The sequence below is a fragment of the Dryobates pubescens genome, chromosome 10 (assembly GCF_014839835.1).
Source record: "Dryobates pubescens isolate bDryPub1 chromosome 10, bDryPub1.pri, whole genome shotgun sequence".
In the NCBI taxonomy this organism is placed as follows: domain Eukaryota; kingdom Metazoa; phylum Chordata; class Aves; order Piciformes; family Picidae; genus Dryobates; species Dryobates pubescens.
This window is the reverse complement of record NC_071621.1, coordinates 17654478-17664517: the sequence shown is the minus strand read 5'-3', so window position 1 is coordinate 17664517 and position 10040 is coordinate 17654478. Positions and strand designations below refer to the sequence as shown.

At 70.2% G+C, this 10040-nt stretch overlaps 2 protein-coding genes across 2 annotated transcripts; both read left to right on the top strand.

Annotated features, from left to right (window-relative positions):
* The first annotated feature begins 444 nt into the window (after positions 1-444).
* Positions 445-2726, top strand: LIPT2 (lipoyl(octanoyl) transferase 2). Its single transcript, XM_054164707.1, has 2 exons — positions 445-954; positions 2424-2726. Exons 1-2 carry the CDS (start codon positions 474-476, stop codon positions 2645-2647), a joined length of 705 nt encoding a protein of 234 aa, XP_054020682.1. The 5' UTR covers positions 445-473; the 3' UTR covers positions 2648-2726.
* A 1512-nt stretch (positions 2727-4238) lies between these two features.
* KCNE3 (potassium voltage-gated channel subfamily E regulatory subunit 3) lies at positions 4239-6016 on the top strand. Its single transcript, XM_054164804.1, has 2 exons — positions 4239-4333; positions 5697-6016. Exon 2 carries the CDS (start codon positions 5708-5710, stop codon positions 5990-5992), a length of 285 nt encoding a protein of 94 aa, XP_054020779.1. The 5' UTR covers positions 4239-4333; positions 5697-5707; the 3' UTR covers positions 5993-6016.
* Positions 6017-10040: the final 4024 nt, after the last annotated feature.

Genomic DNA, 10040 nt, shown 5'->3' with positions numbered 1-10040 from the left:
AGTTAGTATCTTATCTTAGTTGGCCAGAATCCCAGAAGCAGATCCAGCCGAGAGGGACAGCGAAGGAAGGAAGACTGAGAGAAAGTTCCCAACTCCCCTGGGTCCAATCTCTCCTCCCACAATCCTACCAATGAAATTCGTTTAGAAAACCAAAATATTTTACAAACATTTAGCCAGTGTGCCCCTTCCTTAAAGGCACAGCGTCAAACGGCCACACCTGTCCCCTCTCTCCTCTGCCCCCATCCCCTTCCCCCCTACTCCCTGTCCCCTCTCTCCTGTCCCTCGTCCTCTCTGTCCCCGTCCCCCATCCTCCGCCCGCTCCCCGCTCTCCCCATCCCCACCCTCTCCTCCCTCCACCCCCGCGAAGCCCTCCCGCGGCCTCTCTTGTCCCTCGGCGGCCGCCGTCCGCGGCCTCTCTTGTCCCTCCTGGGCCGCCGTCCGCGGCGCTGCCTAGCAGCGGCGGCGCCGCCGCCATGTCTGGGGGCCCGGTGCGGCTGCTGCGCCTGGGGCTCAGGCCTTACGCCGAGGCCCTGCGGGTGCAGGACAGCTGCGTGGCGGCCGCCAGGGCCGCCCGGGCCTCGGCTACCCTGCCCTGTGCCCCGCCCGGTGCCCTGGCGGCCGAGAGCGTGGTGCTGAGCGAGCCGGCCGAGCCGGTCTACGTGTGGGGCCTGCGGGGAGCCCCGGAGGCGGCGGCGGCGGAGCGGCTGCGGGCGCTGGGAGCGGGGCTGGTGGCCGCCCGCCGCGGCGGACACATCACCTACCACGGGCCCGGCCAGCTCCTCGCCTTCCCGGTGCTCGACCTCCGCCGCCGCCGCCTGCCGCTGCGCCGCTACGTGGCCGGGCTGGAGGCGCTGATCGTCCGCCTCTGCCACCGGCTGGGGCTGAGCGCCGCCAGGGCCCTGCCGCCGCCGTTCACCGGCGTCTGGATGGGCGACAGCAAGATCTGCGCCATCGGTGAGCGGCACCGGCGCGGAGGCACCGGCACAGCCCCGGGGGGAGAGGGGCACCGGGGCGGGGACTGCCGCCCTGAGCTCTGCCGCCCTGAGCGCTGCCACCCTGAGCGCTGCCACCCAGACCACTGCCACCCTGGTGCTGCCACCCTGAGCGCTGCCACCCTGGTGCTCACACCCTGGTGCTGCCACCCTGAGCGCTGCCACCCTGAGCGCTGCCACCCTGGTGCTGCCACCCTGAGCGCTGCCACCCTGGTGCTGCCACCCTGGTGCTGCCACCCTGAGCCCTGCCACCCTGAGCGCTGCCACCCTGGTGCTGCCACCCTGGTGCTGCCACCCTGAGCGCTGCCACCCTGGTGCTGCCACCCTGGTGCTGCCACCCTAGGCTCTGCCACCCTGAGTGCTGCCACGCTGAGCTTTGCCACCCTAGTGCTGCCACCCTGGGCCCTGCCACCCTTCTCAGGACAGGGCAAACCCAGGGGAAGTGGGCTCAAGGCAGCCTGGCACCAGGGCAGGGTGGCAGAGAAATGGGCACAAGGCAGGTTGGCACCAGGGCAGGGGGGCAGAGCTCCAGCCAGGGAATGAGGGCCACAGGGAATGGCTTGGGTGGGAAGGGACCAACCAGTGCCAGGCAGTGCCAGCCCTGCAGCCAGCAGGGACAGCCCCAGGCAGAGCTCAGAGCCCCAAACACCCTGCCCTGGGCTGCTGCCAGCCAGGGGCAGCTCCCCCCTCCCTGGGTTGGTGTTCATGGGTGGGGTGGGCACTGCCAGCTGGGTGCTGGGGGCTTGGTGTCCATGGGCTGGGTGCTGCTGGGTGGGCACTGCCAGCTGGGTGCTGGGGGGGTTGGTGTCCATGGGCTGGGTGCTGCTGGGTGGGCACTGCCAGCTGGGTGCTGGGGGGGTTGGTGTCCATGGGCTGGGTGCTGCCGGGTGGGCACTGCCAGCTGGGTGCTGGGGGGGTTGGTGTCCATGGGCTGGGTGCTGCTGGGTGGGCACTGCCAGCTGGGTGCTGGGGGGGTTGGTGTCCATGGGCTGGGTGCTGCTGGGTGGGCACTGCCAGCTGGGTGCTGGGGGGGTTGGTGTCCATGGGCTGGGTGCTGCTGGGTGGGCACTGCCAGGTGGGCACTGCCAGCTGGGTGCTGGGGGGGTTGGTGTCCATGGGCTGGGTGCTGCCGGGTGGGCACTGCCAGCTGGGTGCTGGGGGGGTTGGTGTCCATGGGCTGGGTGCTGCTGGGTGGGCACTGCCAGCTGGGTGCTGGGGGGTTGGTGTCCATGGGCTGGGTGCTGCCGGGTGGGCACTGCCAGGTGGGCACTGCCAGCTGGGTGCTGGGGGGGTTGGTGTCCATGGGCTGGGTGCTGCCGGGTGGGCACTGCCAGCTGGGTGCTGGGGGGGTTGGTGTCCATGGGCTGGGTGCTGCCGGGTGGGCACTGCCAGGTGGGCACTGCCAGCTGGGTGCTTTCTCTCCTCCCCCAGGGGTACACTGTGGGCACTCCATCACCTCCCACGGGCTGGCCCTCAACTGCTGCCCAGAGCTGAGCTGGTTCCAGCACATTGTGCCCTGTGGGCTGCCTGGCACCGGGGTCACCTCCCTGAGCCAGGAGCTGGGGCACCGGGTGCCAGTGGAGGACATCCTGCAGCCCTTCCTCGACGCCTTCCAGGAGGTCTTTGACTGCACCTTGGTGGACCCAGGGCCCTAGGCTTGGCATCTGCCCTGGCACCGTGCCCCGAGCCGTGCCCCCAGCCTGCCCTCTGCCACCTCTGCCCTGCAGACCAGGAGGCCAAAGGGGCTGCAGGGGCTCTGGGCACCCCCCCCGAACTGAGACCCCCCCCCAAGGGCAAGCCCATCCCTGCTGCCCACCGGGGGGGGTGCCCACATGAGTGCCTTTTGGGGGGGAGGGGTCTGCCTCTGTGCCACCCAAAATGCCCACAGCAGCTCTTGGGCACCTTTGGGACCGGGGGTGGGGGGAGAGACACACACACGGACTTTGGGGGGGGTCTGGGTGCCCCTTCCCTTGTGCCCCCCCCAGGGTGGGGGCCATAAAGTGCTGCTGGTCCTGGCCTTGCTGCGTTGGCATCCGGTGCCCAGGGGCAGCCCTGGCAGGGAGCTCCTGGGGGGGGAGCGACACACACAGGACTCTGCTGGGGGGGTCCCAGAGCTCCCTTCCAGCCCTGCACGGAGACCCCAGCCCCACTCACAGCCCCCACTGAGCCCCCACACCCCCACTGAGCCCCCACACCCCCATTGAGGGCCTGGAACCCCTGAGCCCCCAGCCCCATATTGAGCCCCCAGACCCCCATTGAGCCCCCAGACCCCCACTGAGCCCCCAGGCCTCCTGAGCCCCCAGACCCCCATTGAGCCCCCAGCCCCTCCTGAGCCCCCAGCCCCATATTAAGCCCCCAGACCCCCATTGAGCCCCCAGCCCCTCCTGAGCCCCCAGCCCCATATTGAGCCCCCAGGCCTCCTGCGCCCCCAGACCCCCATTGAGCCCTCAGATCTCCTGAGCCCCCAGCCCCATATTGAGCCCCCAGACCCCCATTGAGCCCTCAGACCTCCTGAGCCCCCAGCCCCATATTGAGCCCCCAGACCCCCATTGAGCCCTCAGAACCCCTGAGCCCCCAGACCCCCATTGAGCCCCCAGGCCTCCTGAACCCTCAGCCCCCCCTGAGCCCCCAGCCCCCCTGAGCCCCCAGCCCCCCTGAGCTTCCAGAGCCTCTGAGCCCCCATTGAGCCTCTGAGCCCCCAGCCCCTCTGAGCCCCCAGCCCCCCTGAGCCCCCAGCCCTCCATTGAGCCCCCTGAGCTCCCAGACCTCCTGAGCCCCCAGCCCCATATTGAGCCCCCAGACCTCCTGAAACCCCAGTCCCCCATAGAACCCCCTGAGCCCCCAGCCCCCCCCCCCAGCTCCAACCCCCTCACTGAGCCCCCAGCCCCCGCTTCTCCCCAGCCCCCTTCCCCCACATCCCCCCTCCCAAACCCGGCGAAACCGAGCAGCAGAAGCTCCTTGAAAGGCTGCCACCGGCGGGGGGGGGGGGGGATCGGGGTCGCGGGGGTGGGATCGGGGTCGCGGGGGTGGGGAGGGGTCGTGGGGGAGGGGGCAATCGCCGGCTGCCTGCCGCGGAAAGCCGCCGGGGTCCGTACGGACCCCGGCGGCTTTCCGCGGCAGGCAGGCGGCGGATTGGGGGGGGGGGGGGAGAGGGGGGTCTTTGGGGGGGGGGTTTGCTGCCCCCACCCCGCCCCGAGGAGGGCCCTGGGCAGCTGGCACTGCCCCCCTCCCCACCTCCGCCCCGGGAAGGGGGAGGAGGCAGCTGGGAGCCTGCCCAGCCGCTGCCCCTGGCACAGTCCTCGGCGCAGCCCTGGCAGCAGCAGGCAGAGGGTCGCCCGCGGGTGAGTGACGCCCCCCGCCCAGCCCTCCACACACACAACCCCCCCCCTCCCACGGGGGTCTTCGCTCCCTCCTCAGCCTCCCCTACCCACTCCCCCACCCCCCTCGACCCCCGGAGTGGGGTTGCCCCTTGGTGCCCCCTCCCAAGCAGCTGGCACTGGGTGGCCCCGACCCTAAGCCTCTGCTGCCAGCCTGGGAGGTCCAAGTGCCCCCCTCCCCCGCCCCGAGCCCCCAGACCCCCGCAGCCCTCCCACCCCCCCCGCTGAGCTCCCCAGACCCTCCCCGGAGCCCCCAGACCCCCTCCCGCGGAGCCCACTGCCCCCCGGATCCCCCAGCCTCCCGCTGAGCCCCCAGACCCCTATAGCCCCCTCCCGCTGAGCCCCCCCGGCTCACACCCCCCACCGAGACTCCGGCCCCCCCAGCTCCCAGGCCCCCCCAGACCGCAGACCCTCACAGCCCTGCCCCCTCAAGGGCCCCCAGAGCCCCCAGCCCGCCTGAGACCCCTACTGAGCCCCCAGCCCTTCCCCTGAGCCCCCAGCTCCCCCCCCCCCGAGCCCCCGCCCCCCTCCAGAGCTCCAAGCCCCCCCCAGCTCCAAGCCTGCCCTGAGCCCCCAGCCCCCCACTGAACCTTAGCTCCCCACAGCCCCCAGACCACCCCCCAGCTCTCAGCCCTCTCCTGAGCCCCCACCCCTCTACAGAGCTCCAAGCTCCCTCCCAGCCCCCTCACTGAGCCCCCAGCCCCCACTGAGCCCCTCCAGCCCCCAGCCCCTCCCAAGCCCCCTCCCTGCTGCCGGGGTCCTGCCCCTGGCTTTGGGGTGACCCTTTCCGCGGGGGCCACATCCAGAGCTGCTGGTGCTGAGGGCCTGGGGTGCTGAGGGGGCACAGGGTGGGCACCCCAGGGGGCAGTGGTTGGGGTGAGGAGGGATCTGGGCTCCCAGCCTAGCAGGAGGGTGCAGAGGGCACATGGGGGGGGGGGGGGTGTGTCCAGGGTGGGCACACCAGGGGGACCCCAAGTCCTGGAGCTGGCATCTGAGAGGTCCAGGGCCCAGAGCTGTGCTTTGGGGTGGGGGACACCAGGAAGCCCCTCCCGGGGTCCCTTGGGGGGTGCCCACCACCCCCTGATACCCCTGGTTGGTGCCCACCATCCCCTCATGCCCCTGGGTGGGTGCCCACCCCCCCCGATGCCCTCTGTGGGGGGCATGCTTTGACCCCAGCTGTGCCCCCCTCAGTGCCCCCAACCTGGGCAGGGGGCAGGCAGCTGCCCCTGGAGCTCCTCTTGGGGTGGGAGGGGGCTTGGGGGGGGGGGGGGGGCACAGTGCCCCCCTGGCACAGCCCCAGCTGAGCCCCGCCCCACCCTGCCCACAGCCCCGGGGGCGATGCCAAACAGGACGGAGCCCTGGCAGCGGAGCCTGGGGGCGCTGCTGGGTGCCCTCAACCACAGCCTGCAGGGGGCTGCCCCCTGCCCCCCGGGCGCCGGCGGGGCCGGGCAGGGCGGTGCCAGCCGGGACGCCGGCCGCGATGCCAACGCCTTCCTCTACATCCTCTTTGTCATGACCTTGTTCGCCGGCACCGTGGGCAGCCTGGTGCTGGGCTACACCCGGGCACGGCGCGAGGAGGGGCACAGGGACCCCCCCCCGGCCTGCAGGGCAGCCTTCGTCTGAGCCTGGCACCACCCGGGGTCTGGCGCGGCCCCCACGGCCGGCCCCGAGCCTGGCACAGCCTCTGGCACCTGAGCCGGGCACGGCCCCGGGCAGGGCACAGCCTCCACAGCCGGCCCTGGGCCTGGCACAGCCTCCAGCACCTGAGCCTGGCACGGCCCCAGGCAGGGCACAGCCTCCAGCACCTGAGCCTGGCACGGCCCCAGGCAGGGCACAGCCTCCACAGCCAACCCTGGGCCTGGCACAGCCTCCAGCACCTGAGCCTGGCACGGCCCCAGGCAGGGCACAGTCTCCAGCACCTCAGCCTGGCATGGCCCTGGGCAGGGCACAGCCTCCAGCACCTCAGCCTGGCACGGCCCCAGGTCCCTCCCCGGACCCTTCCTCCCAGACCCTTCCTCCCCGGACCCCTCCCGGACCCCTGCCCAGACCCTTCCTCCCCGGACTCTTCCTCCCCAGACCCTTCCCCTCCTCCTCGGACCCCTCCTCCCTGGACCCTTCCTCCCCGGACCCCTTCTTGGACCCTTCCCTGGACCCTTCTTCCCCAGACCCTTCCCTTCCTCCCCGGACCCCTTCCTGGACCCCTCCCTGGACCCCTCGCCGGACCCCTCCCCAGACTCTTCCTCCCCGGACTCCTTCCCAGACTCTTCCTCCCGTTCCTTGCTCCCCCCTGGCCCTGCCCCAGGGCTGAGCTCAGCTCGGTGCTGGACCCCAGCCCCAAGGCTGCTGCCGTCCCCTGCCCGTGGAGGAGCCGGGGCTGGGTGTGGGCACCACCTGGGCAGGCTGGCAGCAGCTGCAGGAGGGGCTCCCGGCCCTGGCAGGACGAGGCTGGCACAGAGGCAGCTCCTGCCCCTCCCTGCCCCGCGGAGTGACCTCCAGGCAGGAAGAGTTCTCCGCGTCCTGGCTCACGGCAGCCCCTGGTGACCTCCGCGGGATGCCAGCAGCCTGGGCTGGGCTCGGCGGCTCCCCTGGTGCCAACCTGCGGGAGCTGGGCTGGGTGCCCCTGGGCGGGGGGCATTAAAGAGCTGCTGCTGCTGCTGCTGCTGCCGCCGGGGTCCTGTCTGCGTCCTCTGCCCCGACTCGGTGCCAGGGCAGCCCCGGGGCAGAGCCCTGCCAGGGTGAAACTGCTCCTGGCTGCTGCGGAGCTGCCCTCGGGGCCAGCCCCTGCCTGGCATCTGGCCCCCAGCCCGGGACAGGAGAGGTCCCCTCCTGGCTGGCATCTGGCCCCCAGCCCGGGACAGGAGAGGTCCCCTCCTGGCTGGCATCTGGCCCCCAGCCCGGGACAGGAGAGGTCCCCTCCTGGCTGGCATCTTGCTCGCAGCCCAGGGCAGAGGTCCCCTCCTGGTCCCCACCCGTGGAGGGCTGCTGGAGCTATGGGTGCAGAAATGGAGCTCCAGAGGTCCCCGAAGGTGCCTCCAGGCTCCGGATGGTGCTGCTGAAGCCCTTCCTGCTTCCTTCCTGCCCTGGGCTGTGGCCTTTTGTGCCTCGGGTCCTCCCCAGGAGGTGAAGGGAAGCTCTTGGGTCCTGAGCTCCTTGGCACAGCTCTTGGGTCCTGAGCTCTTTGTACAGCACTTGGGTCCTAAGATCCTTGAGGCAGTTCTTGGGTGCTGAGCTCCTTGGGGCAGCTCTTGGATGCTGAGTTCCTTTGTACAGCACTTGGGTGCTGAGCTCCTTGAGGCAGCCTTTGGGTGCTGAGCTCCTCGGGGCAGCCGTTGGGTGCTGAGCTCCTCGAGGCAGCCTTTGGGTGCTGAGCTCCTCGGGGCAGCCTTTGGGTGCTGAGCTCCTTGAGGCAGCCTTTGGGTGCTGAGCTCCTTGAGGCAGCCGTTGGGTGCTGAGCTCCTTGGGGCAGCCGTTGGGTGCTGAGCTCCTCGGGGCAGCCGTTGGGTGCTGAGCTCCTCGGGGCAGCCTTTGGGTGCTGAGCTCCTCGGGGCAGCCGTTGGGTGCTGAGCTCCTCGGGGCAGCCTTTGGGTGCTGAGCTCCTTGAGGCAGCCTTTGGGGGCTGAGCTCCTCGGGGCAGGCTTTGGGTGCTGAGCTCCTCGGGGCAGCCTTTGGGTGCTGAGCTCCTTGGGGCAGCCTTTGGGTGCTGAGCTGCTGGCAGTGCCCAGGGGGAGCCTGGGGCAGAGCAGTGCTGTGCCCTACCTGCGAGGCAGTGCCAGGGTCCTGCTCCTCATCAGCTGCCTTAGGTGCTGCTAACTGAGCTGGCCCAGGGCAGAGCCTCGGAGCAGCCCCAGGCTGCAGCAGTCCCATGGGGATGGCACAGGAGGGAAGGAGGAGGGAAGGGAAGGAGGAGGCAAGGAGGAGGGAAGGGAAGGAGGAGGGAAGGGAAGGGAAGGAGGAGGGAAGGGAAGGGAAGGAGGAGGGAAGGGAAGGAGGAGGGAAGGGAAGGAGAAGGGAAGGAGAAGGAAGAGCAAAGGGGAAGGGAAGGAGGAGGGAAGGGAAGGAGGAGAGAAGGGAAGGAGGAGAGAAGGGAAGGAGGAGGGAAGGGAAGGAGGAGGGAAGGGAAGGAGGAGGGAAGGGAAGGAGGAGGGATGGAGGAGGGAAGGGAAGGAGGGGAGAAGGGAAGGAGAAGGAAGAGCAAAGGGGAAGGGAAGGAGGAGGGAAGGGAAGGAGGAGCAAAAGGCTTCCTGGTGCGAAAACTGCAATGGGCAGCCCCAAGCCCTTGGGCACAGGGAGCTAAGTGCCACCATGAGTCCCCTCCCAGCTGCCTCCCACAGTCACACAGCAGGGATGGCAGAGGTGGAACAGGACAGCAAGAGAGGCCTGGGGGTCCCTGCCCTGGCCTGCAGCCACCCAGGGACTGCTGGGGGGCACCAGGGGCCCTGTGCCTGAGACCCCCCAGGTGGAACTTGTGGCTCTCTGCAGCAGAGCTGGGCAGAGCTGGGCAGGGTTGGGGCAGAGCTGGGCAGAGCTGGGCAGGGTTGGGGCAGGGCTGGGCAGAGCTGGGCAGGGTTGGGGCAGAGCTGGGCAGAGCTGGGCAGGGTTGGGGCAGAGCTGGGCAGAGCTGGGCAGGGTTGGGGCAGGGCTGGGCAGAGCTGGGCAGGGTTGGGGCAGGGCTGGGCAGAGCTGGGCAGGGTTGGGGCAGGGCTGGGCAGGCCTGGTGCCATGCTGGGGCTCAGCCTTGGCAGGGGCAGAGAGTGCTTGGCCTGGAGGCTCTCCAAGGGCTGCTCCAAGTCGACCTCACCAGGGTCTGGGGGTGGAGGCTCTGTGCCAGGCTCAGAGGGGGGAGGCTATGCCATGCCCAGGGGTGGTGTGGAGGCTGTGCCAGGCTCAGGTGCTGGAGGCCCTGTGCCAGCCTCACACAAAGGAGGCCCTGCTCTGGATGCAGATGCTGTCTGGAGGCTGTGCCAAGCCCAGGTGGGGATGGAGGCTGTGCCAGGCTCAGAGTGGTGGTGCTGGGGCAGGGCTTGGCCTCCACCATCCCCAGGGGCTCTCCCACTCCAACCCCCCCTGCGTGATGCAGAGCAGGCTTTGGGCTCCCAGGAGCCTCTCCAGCTGAGCCCCCCCAGAGGCTCTGGCAGCTCCCAGCCTGGCTCTGCCCCTTCACTGCTGCCAGGGTACCTCGGGGGGCTTCGAGTCCCCCCAGGCTGTTTGCTGCTGCTCTGCCAGGCCAGGGCAGCCCTGGGGGAGGGTCCTCCCCTTGCAGATCCTTCCCCCCACTGGGGGCTACCTCCCAGCCCAGCAGGTCAGGGGGTTCCCTGCTGAGAGGAGAGGACTCCTGGTGCCAGCAGAGACTCTGGGGAGGCTCCACCCCCCCCAGCGATGTGCCAGGCTCCAGAGCAGCCCAGAGCGATGCCAGCCTCCTCCCTCCAGGAGCCTCTTGCTGCCCTCCTGCTGCCCTCTTGTCTCCTCCTTATCTGCTGATCCCCTGCTGATTGCCCTCAGCCACCTCCTGCCATAAACCTCCTCCAGGCTTTCTCCACACCCAGCCACACCTCCTGCTGCCTGCAGCCAGGAAAGGATCCTGCAGGACACTTCCACTGCAGAGCTTCCCAGGGCAGCTTCCCAAGCTCTGGAGACCTTCCCAGGGGATATTCCCAAGCTCTGGAGACCTTCC